Source organism: Bufo gargarizans, chromosome 1 (assembly GCF_014858855.1).
Source record: "Bufo gargarizans isolate SCDJY-AF-19 chromosome 1, ASM1485885v1, whole genome shotgun sequence".
Taxonomy (NCBI): Eukaryota; Metazoa; Chordata; class Amphibia; order Anura; family Bufonidae; genus Bufo; species Bufo gargarizans.
The window spans coordinates 414,253,021-414,277,087 of record NC_058080.1 but is presented as its reverse complement, the minus strand read 5'-3'; the positions used below and the strand labels follow the sequence as shown (position 1 = coordinate 414,277,087).

Here is a 24,067-nt window from a genome sequence, read left to right as displayed (position 1 = left end):
AGTGTGCAAAGCAGTAATCAAAGCAAAAGGTGGCTACTTTGAAGAACCTAAAATATGACATATTTTCAGTTGTTTCACACTTTTTTGTTATGTATATAATTCTACATGTGTTAATTCATAGTTTAATGCCTTCAGTGTGAATCTACAGTTTTCATAGTCAGGAAAATAAAGAAAACTCTATGAATAAGAAGGTGTGTCCAAACTTTTGGTCTGTACTGTATGTCCAAGACTTATTCTTATGTTCAGTGAGTCAGTAAATGCAAAAGTCCATGGAATACCTTTAGATCCATTTGGTATGTAACTTAGAATTTTTAGTTAGTTTAGTTTTATTCATATCCTTGTGACACAGTAGTTTAAAGAGAACCTGTCACCAAAAAATGCAATACAATTTGAAAGCACCATGTTATAGAGCAGGAGGGGCTGATCATATTGATATATATATATGTTGGTAAGGCTGATTAGTCAGCCTGCATTTGTGGGAGGGGCGGAGGCTCTTCATATACGAGCCACACCCTCACTCACAGCCATGTGTTTTCAGGTGCCCCACCCTCCCTCCCTTATCTTCTCATTTCCACAGGGTATGCCCACTTATAGGCCTACCCACGATCATGACTTAGGGCACACAACAAGCCATTTAGTCAGGTCAGCTAAGACACGCCTAGCTGGGTTAGGTTGTTCCCGTTGTTTTCTCCCTAGGGTTCTTCGGATATCTCTTGGCCGTAGCCATGATCACAAATATATATATATATATATTTGTGGAAAAAGATTCAGTAAAACCTGTAATTTATACATTTAAATTTTTTCTTTGCTAGCATCTATCAGTACAGGGAGGAGGTGGTATCAGTGACTGACAGCTATTTCTATATGCACACTTATACACACAATGCTATCCATCACTGATAACACCTCCCTCCTGTACCGATAGCTGTTCATAGGAGGTGAAAAAAGCAAAGATATAAATGTAAGATATAAATTCTAGGTTTTACTGAATCCTTATCCACAAATATATATATCAACCTGCTCAGCTTCTCCTGCTCTATAACATGGTGTTTTCAGATTGCATAGCATTTTGTGATACCAGGTCCTCTTTAATGCCGAAAAAGGGTGAAATAAATCTAAGGAAGCATAGTACTAATTATACACTCATTGCCCAAAAAAATAATGCAATAAGTAACACACTAAGAAGTTGGAATCAAATTAAACTTTATATGAGCGAATGTGCGCATATATATATTAGAACTAAAAGATATTTAGGGAAAACTGTACAATTGAAAAGAAACTCTAGTACCCTGTTGGGTAACCTCTATCCTGGATACAAGATAAGATACGGTTGGGCATGGAGGCATGCAGGTTCCATATTATAGTATCCTGACAGATTTTACAGCTGGGCATGTAGTTCTTCCACACTTGCTGAAGCTATAGTCCTAGCTTATCCGATAAATACACGACTGGCCATAAATATGAGTACTGAACAGGCCAAGGAAGTGTGCAACCCTTGTACTGTGTGAGTGAGCCTTATATTGCTAAAACATGCCAGTTGGAAGCAAAGCCTTGATATTCATATTTCTATCTATGTGCGTTAATTGTTTGTCAATCAGTGTATAATTGTTGCATTACTGGACCTGATATATAGTTGTGTTTTAAACTGGAGTGTGCCTATCAATGTTCTTATTCAAATTCTTTTTAATGTTTCATACTTTTTTGACTTATAAGTATATGATACAGTCAAGCTAAAATTAAATAGGTGACATTTTTATTTTAGTATGTGTTGGACAGACACCTCTACAGTTGAAATTATAATAAAGATAATATTTCCATAATCCAAAGGGTAAACATAGTATGTGAGCTTGTCTTCTGCTGATGAGGACAGATGAGGAGTGTTGCTGTCCCTTCATTTTATCGATTAGTGAGGGGTATTAGCACCCAGACTCTAACCAATGAAAGCTTCTGAAACAACTTTATGACATGTCAAATTTACACTTTAATTTTATCTACGTTTGATCAGATTCTCAAAATGTAGGACTTTGTTGTCTTTAAATGATATTATCAAGTTGGTTTACATGTTTTATTTTGTCCCCAAAAAACCAGATAATAATGTCCAGATAATAAAAAGATGTCTCAAAAAAGCATAGATTAGACCCCTTAGCCATTTTTTAAAATGCGGCATTATGTTCTTTAGCAATTTGACTTTTTTATTACAGTATAATTAGCACTCTAAAGCTATATTAGCATCCATTTCCGTAATGGCATTAAAAAATCACTTAACTTTCAATGGAGAATGTTTGCATGACAAGGTCATAAAATTCACCTTGAAAAATGTATGGATCTGTTCTAGCAAATAATTATTTTTCATTTTTATTTTCTCTTTTTAAAATCTATTAAATGGGATGATTGATAGCATAAAATACTCAAATTTTAAGTAAATCTCCAGATACATTTCCAAGTCTAAATAAACATGTTATATACACATTATGAAGAATTATTTAGCAAACTAGTTTACCAACTAATTTCCTTGCTTTCACAGGAGAAAAATATCAAAATTTGAAACTTTTGAATTGTCTGTTATTTTAGAAATGATTAGTTAGGCTTGAATAACATGTGTTTTTTGATACTTTTTTTTAAGTCAAAAGCAGTTATAAATCCAACAGGAAGGAAACCTATTAGGCATGGTCCTTGAGCCACAATGGATCCAGGGAAAAATTCAGATGAGTTACTCTCTATTATTTTTAATAGATTTTGCTGTGGATCTGCTATGATTTTGACCCTAATCAATGCAAATGGTGAAATTCACATCATAAATTGACATGCTGTGGATTTAAAATCTGCACCATAAGTCAATTTCTGCCTTGCAGATAAAATTTTGTGAAGAATCATCTACTTTGCTGGTTCTGTAATGCAATGCAGATTTTGTACCAAATATTCTGCAGTGGAAAATCCACAGTATAAATGTGACATCTCTCTGTTCTTCAATATCCACTCTTGTATAGAAAATAAAAAATTACTCTTAGAAAGTCCCCCTAAAATAAATATCACTCTAGCGTTACAAAAAAAAAAAATCTTATTTTATATCTACTGTACTTCAGTCAAAAAAGGGGTTAATGGCACCCCATGGCTTTGGAATCAGATATGCCATTGCAATCTTTTGCAGCCACATTTCTATCACTAAGTACTTTGGCAGTTTGTAGTCTGCATACGAGAGATGCTTGAGCTTGGTTCTAAATTTTGATTAAACACAATGCCATTAATCAACAGAAAGACACTAAGCAGTTGGTAAAGTCCAGAGCTGCAAAATGTTTAAGACATAAAACATTACCAAGTAATTAGAAAGCGTTCCTTTCAGAGGAACAGTGCCTTCAATAAAGAGGTAAATGATAGCATGTTTATTGTGGATGTAGGCAGGTAGTGCAATATGATAAACTGCAGGAGATGCACATACCAGTAATCATCTGCATTATTAGTGCCATTAATCATAATTCCCAAAATGTAAGGGCGGCCAAGATTTAAAGTACATTTGACCAAAGTTGCCCTGAGCCAGCTTCTCCTTGACCATTATTACGTCCCAGGTAGACTACTGTTGGCATGTCTCACCATGAATCACAGATCACATATTCATATTAAGCTTGAGACGTGATGCCAATTAAGCTTGAGCAATTAGCTCATCTCTCGATGGAAAATGTTTAATACTCTACTATTCCTAATGACTGTGGCCTTTAAACTTACTCTAGTTAGTTTTTGTTTATTTTGAAAAAATATATGTTTTTTAGTCCAACCTTGAATCAACAAAAAGCCGACTTGATCCAGAAAATCATATAAGGTTTCAATAGGAGCAGCATGATTTCTTGACCCATAGTAGCTAGGGTAATTGAATTGGATCAATATATGATCATTCAATTCATTACAAAAACCATACTTGGTCTGTTAAGAAATGGTCAAACTTTTTCTTCTAGTTGAGGCTCTCCACATTTAATTTGTACATTGACCTCTAAAGGCAGTCTAAAAACATTTAGTATGGGAGTGGAACCATGGTTGGTCAACACAGTTTTTTTGTCAGTCCTGTTTATCTTTTCGGTGTCCCCAGCTCTTTGATAGCACATTGACCTCTACAAACTGCCACAGAACATTTAAGATTCAGGCATGTAGTGTTCTCAACTTTTATACTTCTCATTTTTTTCTTATGTTCTTCCTTGAGGCCTACCTTGATGGAACTTTTTTTCATGGCCCTCCGACCCTCCACCTTCTATGTCCAAAAGGACCAGAAACAGGAAAAAGACAAACAAATGTACTTTTGTAATTGCATAGTATTGGAAATTGTCTTTATTACTTTTTCTGTAACAGTCCACCTTTACTGCTATTGGAAAGGAAAATATCTGAGAATTCTTAGAGGTAATTTTAATATTCACTGGGAAAAATGAGTGGACATCACATGAAATTAAGTATTAGGTACATTTCAGAGAAATAATTAGATATTAATTTGCTTACTGTAGTTCCTTAGAGAAGTTTAAAATTTTTGCATTTATAATTGAAATGAGTATAACTTCGTGCATTTTCAATCATTTTAAATGAAACCACTGAAAAACAATAGAAGTGCTGTAAAGCCAGCTATTAAATTATGTAAAATACTTTATGATTAAAAGTGGCATGCAACTGAAAGTCTTTTATTCTGAACTACTGATGTCCATGTATAAATTGTTTGGGCGTCTCTGTATATGTCTAGTATATAAAATAAATGTTATTTTTATAAATAGTATAAAACCCTATTGAATGATGAACAGCTTTGCACCTCCTGAAAATACATTATGTGGTTGCTCATAATGGGAGTGTTTTTAAATAAAGATTATGTTAGTTGGTGTTTTAACAACATCTGGTCACATAAGTGAAATGGAAAGCAGGCATTATCAGCTGATACTGTACTTCATTGAAACCTAATTCCGCACAGTTCTTGAAAATTCAAGTTGACTTCAGTTCACTCTACTATCAGACTCATGCTAGGAAGTGAGATATAAGATAATCTTTGACAGAGTAGTAACTAGTGAATTTTGTAGATCTTTTTTCCTTGGTTTACTTACTCTTTAAACCATTGCTTTTTTGTTAAAGGGATTGTCCCACAAAAAATATTCAGAAGTTTCTAAAGGAGAACCTCAATCTGACCATTTTTGCAATAGCATGTTAATAAAAAAGCATTATAGCCAGTAAGATAACATTCAATAAAAACTAACTGTATGATGCCACCTGCTATTTATATATTTTCTTATTTTATCATCCTCAGTAATATTGCTAAAGAGGACAAACATGTGCAGTTGTGTTCCCTCAGTCCTTTACTTACCCTGCAAGCGGAGTCATCTGTTTTTTGTGGCAGTCATTGCTGCACTGTAGATGTTCTCCTCTCCCATACAGTAGTGCACCCAGCAGAGCACACATGATGGCTGCCTGTTTCCAAAAACAAATTGGACATGCCCCCTCAGAACACACATGGCGACTGCTGGTCGCCAAAAACTCACTACATTGCCCCTAGTGTGGCCGCTCTATTTGCCATCCATAACGGCCTGGACCTTACCTGCCAGCACATACACAAAGTAATCTGTGGCCCAAGCTCCTCTTCTACTGCAGGCCCTTGGTAGTTCAAACTCTGTAGATAGCTAGCTAGATAGATAGATAGATAGACATTGTAACTGTAGAGTGACACATTCGGTTAGTGCATAACAGCAACTGCATAGATATAGTTAGGAGAGGGAGATATATCATGTGGTGTCATGCCCACCATGGAGAGGTGAAGTCATAAAACTACCTGGTAACTGAGGTAACAGAAAAATGTGAAACACTGCTGAGGCTTTAACAGCTGAATATGTGTTAGGATGGACTTTCCATCCTAAAATATCTGGCAGGACAACCCCTTTAAGTAATAAAAATCATTGTTGACCCTTAGTGCACCAGACCTTCTGGGGATCATGCCAAACAACTCCTCAAATTTGTATCTATGGGGAAAATAAACCTCAAGTTTACTCTACAATTTCTGTAACTACCATAGACTTAAATAAAGAGAGGTGGTTACATGTATTGCATGCACTTGATCTATTTTCTTTCTGTGTTGGCCACTTTTCAGGCAGTAGAAAGATCAAGAGAACCCTGTTCTCTCAATGGATGGGTGTTCTAGGGGTCTAAGATAGTAAACCTCTTTAATTAGAATTAAACAATAAAATGATTAATATTATTATTATACCTAATTATTGTGTGTGTGTGTATATTTTAATACAGGTCTTTACTCTTTACCTTTTCTGTCAAAATCTCTGATATACTTTCATATTTTATATTTTAAATTGCAAGTGCCCACATAAACAATGTATAACCTCTCATTATATTAAATTCTTAGACAAACTTAGCTAGCTCTTGCTTAGACATGGCTTACCTTACCCTTGAGAATGGAGACAGTGAGTAGATATGGTGTATATATTTCAAAACGTAAACTTTTGCATATTTAATCATTGCTTCTTGTAATACTGTAAAATGAGACACAGAAAAATACACTCATAGACAACAAATAATAATGCACCAAGAAGGAATTGGAATCAAATGAAACTTTATATATGTGAATGTAATGATAATATACAGTGCATTTGGAAAGTCTTCAGACCTATTCACCTTTTCCCATTTTGTTATGTTGAGGTCTTTTGCTGAAAAAAGAAAAAAAAAAACACATTGCCATCAATCTGCACTCAATAGCCCATAATGAGTAAGTATAATTCAGACCCTTTGCTATTACACTTAAAATGGGGGGCCTCCTAATTCTCATGATCATCTTTGAAATGTTTATACACCTTGGTTGGAGTCCAAATGTGGTAAAGTCAGTTGACTGGACAAGATTGGGAAATAAATATTCCTGTATATATAAGTCCGTACAGCTGAAAATCCATAGCAGAGCAATAACCAACCCATAAGGAAAAAAGATCAACCTGTCAAGCTCAGAGTTGGGAACTTGCAGAGGCACAGTTCTAGAGAAAGTTACAAAATATTTCTACAGCACTGAAAGTTCTCAAGACAAGAGCGGATGGACTCCATAATTCTTAGTTAGAAGAAGTTTGGAACAACCAGAACTATGTAATTGGGTAAGGAGGGCCTTGGTAAGAGAGGTGAACAAGAACCTAATGGTCACTTTGGCTGGGCTCCAGAGATCCTTGGTGCAGATGGAAGACACTTTCAGAAGGCAAACAATCACTGCAGCACTCTGAGCTTTATGGCAGAGTCGCCAGAAAGAAGCCTCTCTTCAGTAAAAGACATATGAAAGTTTGCAAAAACTAACAAAAAAAAAACACCTAAAGGGCTCTCAGACTGTGAGAAACAAAACATTCTGGTCTGATGAAACAAAGATGACATTTTTTGGCCTAAGCTGCATTTCTAAGCTGCAAATCTATAGTACGTCCAGTTGCCTTAATTTATTCTTTACAGATATACCATGACCTGGATAAATGAGAACCTTCACAGACATGCATGTTTGGAGGAAACCAGGCAATGCCCAATATAAACCCGACACTGAAGCATGGTGGCAGCATCATCATTCTGCAGTTTTTTTTCCCAACGGCTGAGAGTATGAAACTGGTCAGTGTTGGAGGACAGCTAAATGAAACAACGTAGAGAGATATTCTTAATTAAAACTTGATCCAGTGTGCTGTGGACCTCATACTGGGTCTAAAGTTTACCTTCCAACAAGGCAATAACTGTATGCACACAGCCAACAAAGCACAGGAGTGGCGTAAAGGGGTTGTACAAGAATGGGGAAGGAAGTGATTAGCACTCCCCCTTGGCCAGACCTGTAAAGAGAAGATTACTTACCTGCTTCCCAGTGCTGGCTCCTTCTCCTGCAATGCTCTACTGTGCTCCCTAGCTGTAACCATCCTATTTGACATCCCCGCAGCCAATCACTGGACATTGCAGAGTTCAGATCTCCTTGCATCATGTGACCATTTGTCATAATGTAATTGGATCTGGTCACTGCTGCGGCCAGTGATTTGTCATTATAGGGTATTGAATGCCCAGGATATTGACTTTTTATTTTAGCAGAAGGCCACAACATAACAAAACGTGAAACGTAAAGGATCTGAAGACTTTCTGAATGCACTGTATGTAATAATAAGTACAACTACAGCTTGTAGGTTTTGATCTTGATGGTAGAGTTTTTTATTATTCAACATACGGCAATATTCATGTGCTACGTTTCGGCACGCAAGCCTTCCTCAGACACTATGCCACAGTTATGACGGAATAATAACAAAACTCTACCATCAAGATCAAAACCTACAAGCTGAAGTTGTATTTATTATTGGAAACAGGGTTGGAACCCTACTTACAGCTAACACACGGAGTGCGACAAAGATTTATTGCACTATATGTTAGTGATTACAATATTAGAGTGAAAGGATTTTTTTGGGGGTTAAACTGTACAATTAAAAAGAAGCTCTAGTGCACTATTGGTTCACTTCCAGACTGGATGCGGGATGAGATACGATTAGGCATGGACGCATGCAGTTTCCATATGTCTTGTAGATAGACCAAACTATTATCTCTACTGGTGGTATTTCTGGTCTATCTGGAGCCAGTTTGCCATGTGCCTGTGCCTACATGTAACAACAACAACAATAGCAGGCAATTCATGAAAATGACCATCCTGCTTCTCTCAGTTCAATGATGTGACCTATCTTAAAGTCTGTCAACTGGGAATAATGTCTTCAAGTGTGTCATACAGGCATATCTAGCTATCAATGATCTATCACCAAAAGGTACTATACCCAAAAGTAGCCTCTGAGAGCTTTTTTATAGGGCAGCAAGGGAAGCAATTTTATGCCCTCTTTTGGGAAGACCCAGTGTGTAATCAGACAACTCCTGTAATAATTTACCTATGTGTCTGAGACTTAACTGCATGCAGCAATCCGACATTTCTATTTCAAACTGAGCACAAGATTATTATATTTTTTTTGTTAATAATTGTAATTTTATGAAATACATTATTCACACCTAATGTATGCATTTGAGTAACCTCCTCAATATTACAAGGTACATTTCCCCTGCTACAGTTTATTTACAAATTAATGCCAGAGATGATATTTTGGGGGGGTGTTGCTCACTTGACAGCATCGGTTGTAAGGCAGTAATTACCATTTCTTGGTAAGGCACATTAATACTTTGTTTCCTATACAAAGTTAAATGCCTTCTCCAGAGAATACCCCCTCGTTGACTAGACAGGGCTGTCAATTTTGTTTGCCTGCCACATTAGGAGTTCCCATGAGGGATGCAAAGGTTCACGAAAAGAGAGTAGCAGAGTAGGCAGCATAATTCATTGTGAATTGAGCAAAGAAGTCTAATTCAGATAAATGGCCGACCCCACTGCATCCAACCTGTTATTACAACAGACATGCTGTATCTGTGCAGTAAATTAGCTAAACCCCAATAGGGCTTGGTGGAAGCTTATGTTCAAGTATATAATTTGAGCAATGAAGGAGCTGTCTCCGTGACCAGACTGAGTGATTTGTTTCATATTAAAAGAGATTGTTTGGACTGTCTTCCAGCACTTTTGACCCCGCTTTGTGTTACATATTACAGGCTTATTATTTTCCTTGAAATTAACTATACTATACTTTTTTGGGTTAGTTTGAGGTTGGGGACCCCATAATGTTGACTGCTATTTCTAATTGATGGCACTGAACTGCTTTGAGAGTGTCTCCATACTGGTAAAAAATATACAGTAAGTTCTACTCCGAATACCCCATTATTAAAATAAGTGATCCGCCTCCATTAAGGTGACTTTAAGTTTTATTACGAATGTTACTGGTCTGACATTGCATTTTGCAGCATACATGTTGTAAAATTGGTTTCTCATTGACTTATCTTATCTTGTTGGGCTCTGACAGAGAATACAAGCTATGTATATATGCTTTACAATCAAGAAGCCATAGTTGCCAGTAGAGATGAGCAAATTGTTATGTAAGAATTGATTTGTCTCATCAAACAGAGTTCTGCACCGGCAATGGGGGTGTCCCAGAAGCAGAGGAGGTTATTTTTGCCACTTGATTGATAGGGCCAGACACCTTGACTAGCCCTCACAATCTCGCACCTGTGCCACTGCTCCTAGGCCCTCATTAATACTGTCTACTTATATACACAGTCAAGTCACATTATTATGACTACCTGCTAATATTAAGAGTAACCACCATGAGCGGCATGGACAGCAGCTGGATGGACTGGGAATGACTCAATAAGGTCCTTGCAGGATGTGACAGGTATCTGGAACTATGCTGACTGCATTGCATCCCACATCTGCTGGACAGTGCATAGAGTGCATAGGGGAGGATCCATTGAGGAAACAATGGTCCTACAGCTGCACAATTGGGTTCAAGTGTGGGGAATTAGGGGGCCATAGTATTACTTGGAAGTCTTGGTCATGCTTTTCCACACAATGTCAGACATTTCTAGCCGTGTGACATGTTGCATTGTCTTTCTGGAAGATCCCATCTGCCCCATGGAAGACAATTTATTATTATTATTTATTATTTAAGCGCCATTCATTCCATGGCGCTGTACATAGGATAAGGGGTGCACATACATAACACAGACAATTGCACTAAGCATGAACAAGACGAGTTACAAACTGGTACAGAAGGAGAGAAGACCCTGCCTGTGAGGGCTTACAATCTACAATTAGCATACAAGTGTGCACGTGATCTGCAAGGATGGATTTACACCTAATTTGATTGAGGCTGTCTTATACATGATGAGCACGCCCAGAGAATGCTATGAAAACATTCCCCGGACCATAATGCTGCCACCTCCAGCTTGTGTTCCTCCAGCAATGGTTGCAGGGTGTTTCACCACAGCAGCATATGAACAGTTCACAAACTGCACATTTTCATAAATACTGCAACCCTTTCCCCCAAAGCATCCCTTTTTGCAACTCTGATAAATAGCCCCTTTTACCCATGACAGCAACGAGGGATATGTCTGCAGACAGTCTACCACACACCTTATATACCCACCAAGCCAACTCATGACACGAGACTTTCTTCATGATATACACAATGCCGATGTCAAATGCCGGAGGTAGCCATAATAATGTGACTCAACTGTGTATCTCTGTGATATCTTGGATGACATAATTTCTGCTCATTTATGAACCTTTTCATTAACCCTATTGATAGTGTAATGTCCCTGTAAATACCATCTGGGAACAGAATACACCAATAAAGCTCTTTTGTCTCATCACCTCCATTTTTCTTCTACCCAATCATATTTTTGTAGGCTTGTTTAATAATAGTTCTCATATTGGACATAGAAACTGAACCAGTAGCAATCTATTAGCAAATTCAATAGCATGCTCTGCAGGATGGCTCCCGAAAGGAAAGATCGGTTGCAATGTGCAATATCACTGTTCTGGTTCGCACTGCCACCGACTATATTCATTAAATAGTGTAAAATTATCTATGTATGAATTCTTTGAAACTTACTCCCTATCGGTCTTTAGATACATATTGGATGAAATATTTCATTTGAATGTATAATAATGGGGCAGATTTTATGATGTGTAAAAAATCATGACTCTAATAAAAGTTTACTATATGTCTTGTAGTATAATTCTGGCCTAGTTGTATTGAAGTGTGAAACCTTGACAAATGGTAGCGCTATATAAGTTGGTGCCAGACTTTGGTATAGCAGCCATTTATTCTGTATCATACAACACTCTCCTATCTTTTCTTGCATATAAATGTCACTGACTTTCAATACACCTACGCCTCAAAATCTGCCCCCATTGTCAGTTCTTTTAAGACGTTAAGGATATGTCTCCAGAGTTATGGGTGTGGTTTGTTTCTGTTTGTTTTTAATGCAGACCATCCGGATTGCACCCAGAGGATGAAGGAGCAATTGGGGCAATGGGAAAATTAGAAATGTAACTGGGTAAATATTATTTCTTATAAGATTAATTTCTGACTTTATTGTGTGAAGCTTTTTTTTATATATATATTTTTTTTTTGCCACAGTCTGTTCCATTTAATGTAATCAGTTGATAACATACACAAATGCTTTCAGTTACATCTTAACCAATTTAAAGAGTCAACTTTCATATAGCTCACTCATAGGTGTCCATTAGAGATGAGCGAATCCCAAGAAGTGGAATTTGATCCGAATTTCCAATTTTTGGCCTAGAAGCTGAATTTCCACATGTTTTGTGTCAGCGAATCGATTTAACCTGAAATAGTATAAAAAGCAAAAAAATTCAAACTTACCTCCTCCATTTGCTCGCGACTGGCCACCAGCCTCCATCTTGCTTGAAGATCTTGGCCGCACAGGATTTCGACAGAGATGGAGGCGGCCGGCCCGTCGGTAGCAAATGGAGGCAGTAAGTTTGATGAAATATTTTTTTATTGTTCATTTTACACTCGGATACCGCGATCATGTATGAACGCGGCATCTAAGGGGTACAATGATGGGGTCGGAGCTATCACAGCTCCCTGTCATTGCACCCGCTACTTACAAAAAAATTTGCTTCGTGACAAAGTAATTTGTCACAAAGCAATTTGTTTGGTGAAATTCAGCGAATCAGCCGAATCAAACTTTTAAGAAATTCGCTCATCTCTAGTGTCCATTATTGAGTTGTAATAAGAATTGTCTTGCAGCAAATGGGATGTTTCTACAGTTAACAATTACACCAACCCTAGTTATAGCAGAAGTCAAGTAAGATACTGTAAATCATAATTAGTAAACTAGCAGAGGCCCCATTATAGACCCTAACATCCAATGTTGACCTTATTGAGATATTAATGTGCTGAAGGTTTGACAATGTGCAGGTATTCAAGTTTAATTGATGGAAAAATGAGGCCATCAGCAAATCTAGAATACCGATCCTCAGATGGATTTATTGAAGCAGATGCTTACTTATATAGGGTGATGTGCTGCCAACAAATGAGGATTTTCTGTGTCACATATAAGAGGTCATCACCAATTATCAGGAACGTACAAACATCCTTCCTTGATAATTGCCCCGGTCCGTGGCCCAAGTAAAAGGGTATTCAGTTTACATTGTCTACAGGATCAGTAGTAGTAATATTTATATATATATATATATATATATATATATATTATGCAAAAGATGGCAGAACTAGAAAAAAAACTAAAATGGAAAAAAAATAGAAAAAAATTTGGGTGCAAAGCCCAATGGGAATAAGCTAACCCAATGTATAGAGTCCAAAAAATTTGCTTCCAAGTGTTTAGGAAGTAACTAGATGTTTCATCTGTATGCCCAATTCCAGTATTCTCCACCCTTTTTTATTGAGATAAGTGGTAAATATAAATAATTCTCCTCCTTCTACATAGGAATTAACATGTATATTTAGATGAAGAAGCTGTTAACGTGTCCCTATATTTTAATAAATATATATAAAATGTTTTGATCGGTGGTGGTCTGAGTGCTAAGACCTTCAGAGATTTTTAGAATGAGGAGAATGATAGGTGACCCTGACATAGAAAAGTTTTTTTTTTTTCAAGTGTACGGGCACTTTAAATTTTACTAACGTTGTATCAGAATTGCATGTCTTCAGGAAACAGGGCGAGTGATTAGACTCATAAAAAGCAAAGTCAATCCACAGAAGTAAAAAATTATGTAATATCTCTACCGAACAATATTGAAGCCACACCACAAAATGATGGGTTCCAGATTGCTTGTTTGACACATTGTCTACTTTAGAATTGTTTTTCCAGATAGAAATTGGTTATGTGACAATAATAAGATTAATATGAGAGCCATCTGATTAATCAGAAGTTAAAGCTTCATTAGGTGAGTGTAAAACAATACAAGTGCAGTACTCATTAGGCTAGCTGTCCCTGGAAGACAAGTGTAGAGGTCTGTGAAGACGGCTATTACTGAAACATTATTAATATCTCTGAGGCCCAGTTATTCAGTGACATTGCACACCACCAACGTAACATTTTTTTTCTAGTATTAATTTAACTAACATTCATAATTTTTTGAGTTTTTTTTTGCAGTAGACTACTGTAAAGGAGTTTAGAATTTTTATGAACAATATAACAAATAGTAAACAATTTTGTTTTCAATTTCAAAAATCTATATATTTTCTCATCAGCAGTAGTGAAAATATAGCATTTAATTCTGAAAGATTTTTTCTGATATGTACCCAGGACAGAACTTCACTATAAAATGATCTCTGGGTTAAGCCTGTTCACAGCCCCTTCCCTCTACTCTGAGTGATAACTGTAGCATCCAACCAGGAGACCACTACAGCTGTCTCTCAGAGCAGAGGGAAGGGGCTGTGATGCGTCTCAAAGCAGAGCTCACATCACAGTGAAGCTCTGCCCTGGACACTTACAAAATGTCGCCGAATAAAACTTAAACTGAAAAACACAAAAGGTGTACTTGTACTGTACCCCTAGCTAGTGCTGTCAGAAGTTTAGCATGGACAAAAGTGCATCATAACTATAGTAGTTGGATGATGAGAGGATCTTCAAGCCTTCAAACCTAGTGACCCAGATCATTCTTAATCCACTCCTGCCCGATAATGAAAATGTATATAATGATTTGAAGTTTCCCATGTAAGCATTTTTCGAGTATATTCGTAGAGGTGACTTTAATTATGGGGCTTTTTTTTTATTAATTACTAAAGTAATTAGCATTGAGTTATTAATTGATGCATGTATGTTTGTCTCTCCTATTGGCAATGGATGATATGCCTCCCATTTTCTTCTTATGTAATTGTCAATGGGGTTATCAATTGTGTAGGGATAAATAGGTTGGCAGTGACAGAATGATTTTTAATGGGTTTCTCTCTTGGTTTGCATTAGAGCTGATCTGCTGCTTTTTCTCTGTGTTAAGCTAGTTTAGTATTGTGTGCTAAAGGAAGACACTGAGTATAAATTGCCTCATTACAGTACTGTCACCGCTCTTTATACATAGGAACGAGAATTTGTGTTATGCATTAGGGAATGGTTTACTGAGCTCATGACTTTAGGAGCAGTTGATGTTCCTCACATAGGTGATAAATAAAGTGTTAATATATCAAGCTTCATAGAGCCACCATAGCCCTTAGTAAGTGTCAATTAAGTATGCTGCTAATTTCAGGATGGCAATAGTGCTAAGTGATTATAGTATGAGTGGCGGGTATTTGCCGCACATTCTTGTGTAAACAGCTCTATTGAGTCTCTTAGATGTAGAGATGAGCTGGGCCACTGTTATCAGAGCAAAACAATGAAAATAATGGAAGTGCCGGACTTGGCACATATCCGAGACAAATGGATCCAAATAGATCCCACTGACTATAATGGGATCCAATGGGTTTCCATCCAGGAGTCAGATTTTTTTGCAAAGAAGAAAGTCCTGCATACAGGATTTTTCTCTTCACTGTTTGTCAGAATCTGTGATGGAGGCCCTAAATGGGGCCTTCGATGCAGATGTGAATAAGCCCTTAGGCCAATTTCACCTGAGCATAATATAGGTGTCTCACACAGATGCAAATCCCTGCCCAACTGTGGGTCTGATCACCCAAGGTAACAACATCATATGATGCTGTTCATTAGCGATCGGAACCTGTGATGCTCTTAGTTTAGGTGATTGGACCTGAAGTTGGGCCAGGATTTACAGCTATAATACCTATATACTCTCATGTGAAATTGGCATTAGGCAATCATCCAGTGCATCTTTTTCTAAAAGATTCTAGAAATCTACCTTTTTATCCATCCTGGTTCCTGCACATTTAATTGTTTTGACTAATAAATAGCAGAAATTTTTGTACCAGACATAGAAACAGCCAAAACAATGAGTTTCTTAACAAGAAGACATTGCATACGAAAGCCCACATCTCCCCATTATACAACATAAATATGAAGTGAAACAGAATTTTCTGACTTTGAGTGGCATTAGGCCTTAACATAGTTAATCAGACACTTGTAAGAGGGTCAGTTCTGTGTGTGACACAGTTACAGGACCCATTCAAAGATGGTGGAATGAAGAGGCAGGCATTGCCAATCAGGTTGTAACAAACTTCATTCCCAAGGGCACAATGTTTGGAGATTACAGTCATAATAGTCACATGTCTTGGTGGATACAAAGTCTATTTAGCTGGTTGAGCTTGGTGGTTACAATTGGCAGTGGTACAATAGGACAGACAGCTAGGGCACACACCTTATTAGTTATAATCTCTATTGAACAACAAACATCATATTGGTAGTATTCTCCTAGTGAGGACATAAGGTGTATGGGTTCCAATATAAAAGGTTCCAAAGACAACTTACTTTACTGACTTGGCAGGGCACCTTGGGACAGTACAGTAATATACTCCAGAGCATTCCTCAACTCACAGTGCTTTCAGAAACACCTTGGGTTAAGGGCTGCAGCTGGTGCTGGGAAAGCTGTCTTACCATTAGAGATGAGCAAAGTTTTAATAATTTTCGGCTACTTCAACAATTTTCACAAATAAATTTGCTTCATGCCAAATGACATAGTCATGAAGTTTATTTCTTTGTAAGTGCCAAGCGCAATGATGGCGATTACATTGCCCCCAATCATTGAAGACCTCAAATGTCGCGTTTATAGTTGATCGCAGCATCTGAGATAAAAAATGAGGGCTTTCAGGGGTTAATCAGTAAAAGAAAAATACCTTATCCATTTGAGCGCGAAGAGGCCGCTGTGGCCATCTTGATTGAAGATCCCATGTAAAATCTTGCACGATGCATGATGATGTCATCACGTTGGCTACCATGGTGATGTCATATGTCACCACGCATGAGATTTTTCACGAGGGATCTTCAAGCAAGATGGTGGCCTCTTTGCTCTCAAATGGATAAGGTGAGTATATTGGCGTTTTTTTACTGCCAGGGAAAATTGATTCATTACCATTCAGCACGAGGAAATTCAGCTTCACGGTGAATCGCATTTTCTCAGAAATTCGGATCAAAGTCCACTTCAGATACTTTGATTCGCTCAACCCTACTTACCACCCAACAAATTCTGAGGATTAACTGCTCTACTTTGGCTCGCTGGCCAGACCCAACTCCACTCTCAGAGACCAGGACAATTTGCTAGACTCGCAGGGGCATAGCTATAGGGGGTGCAGAGGTAGCAGTTGCTACCAGGCCCAGGAGCCTGAGGGGGCCCAAAGGCCCTTGTGCCACATAAGATACTGGCATTATAGAAAGTGCATACTGGTCAATTTACACCTCTGGCTGGAGGGAAGGGGTTAGGTTAAGAATTTGGCATGAGGGGGTGCCCTTTCAATGTTTGCCTCAGGCAGCAGCAAGGATATATGCTCCCCTGCCCCTTGCCAACAAGCACTGAGGGATGGGGGCCCAAGCTGAACTCTTGCACCAGGGCCCATGAGCTTTTAGCTACACCCTGCCTACACCTGACACACTATGCTGTCCACTGCTCCACAATGAGGCATACAAGACTACCCTATATGTATGTGACTCTGTCCTGAACAGATCCTATGTGACACCACGCTTCAGTGTCCACACCCATGACTAGAACCACTGCAACCCAGCTGCCTGACTACAGTATTACAGGTAACACAATCAGCAGCCACTGTTAAAGGTACATTGACTGCAAATGTAGGTGGTAAACAAACATAATATGACCCAGTTAACCTCACTGGTTATCAGTGGTCCAATGCACAATAAATAAAGTTCAGTTCAGACACATCTTTGATAAATGCAGTTCAGAGTTTCAGGTGTTTTAGCAGGATGAGCTAAGTTGGTTTTGGTTTCTATTTGTTCTCAAAGGTCCCAGCATAACACTCAAAGAAAAATAACATGCCGAGAAAGACAGGTAGCCATTGTTTTTAAAACCTCTAGTCACCAGGACTGACAAGTTCTGTCCCTAACTCAACTCTGCCTAGTGATGGTACTCTGCCCAGTGTGAAAGACTATGAACGTATTTCACTTAGTGGTGTCCTGCAGGGCCCTTGGAAATGGACCATTGCCCAATTGTTCAATTCTGCCATGCTTCTCACTATTTTACTTTTTTCTACGTCTCTGTATTCTGTGATCCTCTAGCTGCTCACAGGGGTACAGGGATACAAAATTCCACAGCGCCAATATTTTGTCTATGCAATGATGGATAAATTATTATATTGTTATACACCAGAGATGGGTATCAGTATGGGACATTGATACTCTAGCTATTAGATTCACTTTTATAAAATTATAATTACTATAATGTGCTTATGGAAACAAAATATCTCCTATTGATCTCCACATCATTATAATATCTTTGGGTAGCTTAAAATGAAATGAGTAGAAATAACCAGAATGGAATCAGACTTGTGAACACAGCTTGTATGGATAGACAATCAGAACCCAGTTGCTTGTTGGAAACTTCATGGGTCATTATTTTGCACATACAGTGTAGTGTTAGGTTATTAAACAAAAGTGTAATAGATTAAAGAGTGACAAGAGCTGCAGGAATAAATTCTTTTTCGACTGAGGTGGCATAATGGAAATCGACGTCTATGAAGGAACTCTTGTTACAAAGTTATGAGGTGCAACGCTAATGCACTGCCATGAGTTCATCTTTATTATTGTGTTACACCTGAATCAATTGACAAAGTCGTCTTTTTTCTCTTATTCTCCTTCCCTTTAAGCAAGAGATGGCACTTAATTGAATAAAAGTCAATGTAATTATATTAACTGACTCAGTGTTAGTGCTGACAGAAGGAGAGGAACACAGCTCTACACATCTGTCTGCACATTTGTGCATTCAGTTTGGCTTGACAGAAATTGAAGATGTCTACACACTCTAATTAGATTTTTTTTATACTGCAAGAGAACAGAATGAAGGAGATACCCCTATAAGTCTATGTGCATCTGAGAAATTTTTAGTTCTTTTTCAAGTGTTAATTAATTTCTTAAACCTACTTTTGAAAACTCCCGAATGCCTAATAAAAAATAACAGTAGTAATAATAATAAATATGATAATATTCATATATAGTTTAGACTGATATGTTATGATCTTAATTTTCCTAGAGCACCATCACAGGGAAACAAAGCATTGCAGCATTCCCAGTGGAATGAATGGGCTGTCCATATATTACAACACAAGAGATGTCCTCCAAAGCAATAGATGTTCATTCTCTGCTCTGGCTAATAGATGAGGATCTTGCATGAGGGGATCCTATCTACCATCTCAGAAAAAAAAACAAAAAACACTAATAACAAGGTTTTCTGAACCCGATAACCTCTTAAAACTGCACGTCTGCAGACTCTTCCTCACCTTGACTTCAACATGAACTATATGAAGTATTTCATAAACTTAATACTTGAATGTAGTTTAACCAACTCTTAGCTCATGATTCCATTTTCTGTGTATTATGTCTAATTTAGACTCTGTTTATTCTACAGTTATGGCTACTGTAGTTTCACAACGCTCTGCCAGATCTGATGTATGACAGATACTACCAGTGCCTGATGGACCTTATTGACTTGTAATTAGGTCTGTCAGGTTCAGTTATTTGTCTTTTCACTGGAATAATACTACTGCATAGTATTAGCAGCACTACTGCATAGTATTTCTGCATACTACTAGCAGCACAGAGGGTTACTTTAAACTATTACACAACTATCTAATACTAATTTTTTTTTCCATCAAATGTCACAGAAATATATCACCCATTTTATTTTATTTTTTATCAATTTCACAAATGAGCCCCTCTGAGTACTACAAATACATGGCTGAATATCCCACAACAGGCATATAGATAGTGTAAGCAGCATTTATGTATGCATGCTACATTGACATGATGATGATTCTCCAGGCCATGCATATGGTAAAATATTTAACTAGTTAACTACAGTTTCTTATGTTTTTATGGCATGTTTTATTTGCATGTGTACTATTGCATGTGGCTGCATAATATTCAGTTTGACCATCATCAGTTTCAATAAAAGAAATCACAAAATAAGTTAAAATTATGACACAAGAAAATCCTTATTGATAATACAGAATATGTTTAATGGTTTCATTGTTAATATAATTGGTGTTTTTCTGAATTATTTTTCAATGTTATTATCTTTTTAAATTTCAGACACAGTGCCAATATTAACCTTCACCGTAAACTGTTGACCAAAGAACTGGATGAGATGGGGCTGGACTCCTCTCAGCCCAACCTCCGAGATGAGATCTTGGCAAAAATCTATGGCGGTCAACATTCCATGGGCCTGGATATTAGAGAGGACACCACCTCACCAGTTGGTACAGAAGATTCGCACATCAATGGATATGGGCATAGCCTGGCAGACGACTACATGGTCTTAGACTTGAGTACAACCTCCAGTGTTCAGTCTAGCAGCAGTATCCATTCTTCTCGAGAGTCTGATATAGGCAGTGATGAAGGAATCCTCCTTGATGACATTGATGGTGCCAGTGATAGTGAGGAGTCCACTCAGAAGGCTAATGTCTCTGCCCCGCTCATGGGACCAGGCAATGATGTGACAGAATCTTCCTTATACAACAACTTTGCCATGAGCAATGGTGGAATAATGTGCAACATTTGCCACAAAATATACAGTAACAAAGGAACCCTGCGGGTTCATTACAAGACAGTGCATTTGCGGGAGATGCATAAATGCAAAGTCTTTGGATGTAACATGATGTTCTCCTCTGTACGCAGCCGGAATCGGCACAGTCAAAATCCTAATCTCCATAAAAACATTCCTTTCTCTGCTGTGGAATAGCTTCCAAATGGACAAATAAACTTCAGATTTCACAGATGAACTGTTCCATATTTATATATATACGTACATATATAAAAATGTATATGTATGTTATATATCTATACATAAATATATAAATCTAGATATATATTCTTTTTTAACGAACAGAGAAAAAGAAAACTACAAAACACTAGGTGCTTTTTTATGTTCACTTATTGGTGAAACTGCCCTGAAAAGGACTACCAAACAGACAAAATTAAAAACACGCGGTCACTTATACCTTTCCTTTTTTTTTTTTTTTTTTTTTATATTCGTCTATGGAATGAAGTACTTGGTTATCTCCAAAGATAGTGTCTTAATATTCCAGTGACTATTGCTTGCAAAGAAAAATAATGAACATTTCTTTCTTTTCAATTTTACAAACCACCCCAAGTGTTTTTTTTTTTTGGAGAAGACTACGCATGGTAGATTCACCTGTAAATATGGAGTCCCATTAGGTGGACAGTGTTGTATTGATGGTTGTGTACTCCTGGTATCTTCTTGCAGTTCCATCATGCTGTATGCAGGATAACAAACCGCTGTCTAGCTCTGTTTCCTTATTTTAGCTTTAATGCACATTTGTTTGCAACACAGACACCGAACCACAACCATTTTATAACTACCTGCTAGATGTAGTATTACCCTGTTGTTGCATGCTTAAAGCACTATCTATACATTGTTCTTTTTTTCCCTTTTTGTCTTTTGTACTCCTTGTATGAAAGCAGTCATGCACTTTCCCCTCCCGAACACTACATAGTTGATTAATGACATAACTCTTCAGTGCTGAGAGAAGTATGGTTTGGCAAAACTCTACCACCTTCCATGCTGAAGTAAGTAAAATAACATCATTATCTTATGATGGCCTTACAGGGCTGGTTGGTTAAATGGCATGGTTGCCATACAGAAAAAAAGTATTAATAGAGTTTTGCAAAATGTTACAACTGCAAATTTTGCACATATGACTAAACTGAATTAAATTTTGCTAAAATGTAAGCCATAGATAGAATATGGAGCTCTTGAAAAAAAATATAATATTACAGAGAAATCCCATTTTGATAGTAAGAGGAAACATACTTTGTCCCACCTGTCCCACCTCTTCCTATCCTCAAGATCCTATATAGCAGCAGAAGGATATAAGATTGCTTGTCTATACAGTATATTGTAATATAGAACAATCAATATTTTTTCCAGGGCTTACTAAATTCATCTATATAATTTGTACATGAAGGGGGCAGAATATCAGGCAGATTATTGGATAAAGTACAATTGATTTTATATTGGTAGCATTCTTACATTGTATGTGCTTGTTCACATTCAGATGAATGATGAAATCTTATTTTGATAGACACAATTGACAGTATTACAGGGAATTTCAAAATTAGCTAGGCTGGGAAATGCCCTCATATTTTTAAACTTGCTTGGTCTAAATTATACGTGACAAAGCATTTTGGTCAGTTATGTTCAGTATACAATTATTGTAGATAGAGGTTGGTTGAATACAGTATGGTGAGCTGTTATTTGTAAGAAATATTTAAAGGGCTTGCTTCATCTCAGATATTGATGGCATGTCACTAGAAAATAACATCAGTGTCAGATAAATGGCACCTGCTCCTATCTTCAGAATGGAGCCCCCAAAGTCAAGAAGAGTGCACCGTGCATGTGCAGCTTGCTCTCCATTCACTGCTATGGGAGTTCCAAAAATAGCTGAGTGTGCTCGGTTGTTTTAGTAAGTCCCATAGCAGTGAATGTAGAGGTCACGGCTCGAATGCTGACACCACTCTATTTACCATTATGGGGCTGCTGGAAATAGCCATGCCGGCGCTTGACTATTTTTGGAACTCCAATAATGGAGAAGAGAGGGTGTCCACACATGCTCTGATACTCTTGGTTCACTTGATGGACCCCTGTCTGGAGACAACAGTGGATCCCAGTGGTAGGACTCGCAAATATCTGACATTGATGGCATATCCTAGCAATATGCCTTCAACATCCCAGATGGGCTACCTCTTTAATTATGTTAGTCTTTTCTTCTTCCAAAAACCTCCCACACAGTTGAAGACTACCTCTTCTCCAAGGTGAAAGTGCCAGTAGAATTCTTAACATATTTGAATACATGGAACATTTACTGCTATTCATTTTGCCCTAAATTAATCTGATTTCATTATTGTGATTCTCTCTCTCTCTCTATGTATATATTTATTTAATAAAAACTACCAACCATGTGCTCACTAACCAGAGTAAAAGACATTTATTGTAATGGAAACTGTTCCCTAGTAAATAGTTTTACAGACATAAGATTTTCATCCCTCTAGAGGTAATTCATATGTCGCAAGTCATCTTCTAGTAAAAGATTTTAATAATGCATCCCAACTTTACAAGGCTGGGCCTGTATGTATTAAATAGTTCCAGATGATTCTCCTAACCTTTCCTGATATAAGACTCGGCCAAAGTCAATCCCTTGATATTTATTTCACCAGAAACAGGCATGAGTATTAGTGTATATTGTGATTTTTGGCTTTGTCCTGGGAATTGAGATATATAGATTGGAAACCAGCAAACACTTCTCTTAGCATTTGGGTGGTCACATAGGCCTTGTGGCTCTACAATTATCACAGGTTCCTCACATTGGGTCAAAAGTTGAAGCACTTACAATATAAAATGGAGAATCACATGCTTGACCTCGAAAGGAACATATTTGTAGCCCAATTAAAGAAAGAGAGATAATAAAATGAGAAAGAGAAATGTTCCTTGCTTTCCTGGGGATTTTGGAGATGAAAAACACATAAAAATGTGTTTTAAAAAAAGGAGAAAAAAAGCGCAAGGCACTTTTTTCTTGAAACCCTGATGTGTTTCTGAAGTTTATGCATCTTGCCTGTGCAAGTGCACAATTACATTGCTGCAAACTCTTCTAGAAGAAAGATACTTATCTTCATCATTCTGCCAAAATTGTACATTTCTATCTGCATTGAAGGCTCTGTTTCTTTGCTTTTCAATTAATACCTCTGTCAATAATATGAACTCTGAGATGCATCAATGTATGTTCTGTATGTAGAATTCCAAGGCTCTGAATATTGTATGTTTAAGTTACAGCATCAGCTATCTATGATTATCCTTGCCTTTCTTATATTTGCAACAAATGTCTCATGTTTGCCAAAGGAATTCGTTCTATGCGTTCTTTTTTGTTGTCTTATTGAACATGACACTCTTTACGGATTACAAACATACCCATTTCTAGCAGACAGTATTTACAATGACACTGATTGCTGAAAATTTTCTTATTAAAGAACTGTCTGAGAAATTGGCCAAAAGGAATAACCGGTTATGATTCTTCCTGGG

At 37.4% G+C, this 24,067-nt stretch overlaps 1 protein-coding gene across 1 annotated transcript in view; it reads left to right on the top strand.

Annotated features, from left to right (window-relative positions):
• BNC2 (basonuclin 2) overlaps positions 1-21,012 on the top strand; it is a 282,287-nt gene extending 261,275 nt beyond the window's left edge. The window contains 1 exon segment of the mRNA XM_044271566.1: positions 20,065-21,012. Within this exon segment, the coding sequence (XP_044127501.1) occupies positions 20,065-20,713 (649 nt within the window). The 3' untranslated portion in view covers positions 20,714-21,012.
• The last annotated feature ends 3,055 nt before the right edge of the window (positions 21,013-24,067 follow it).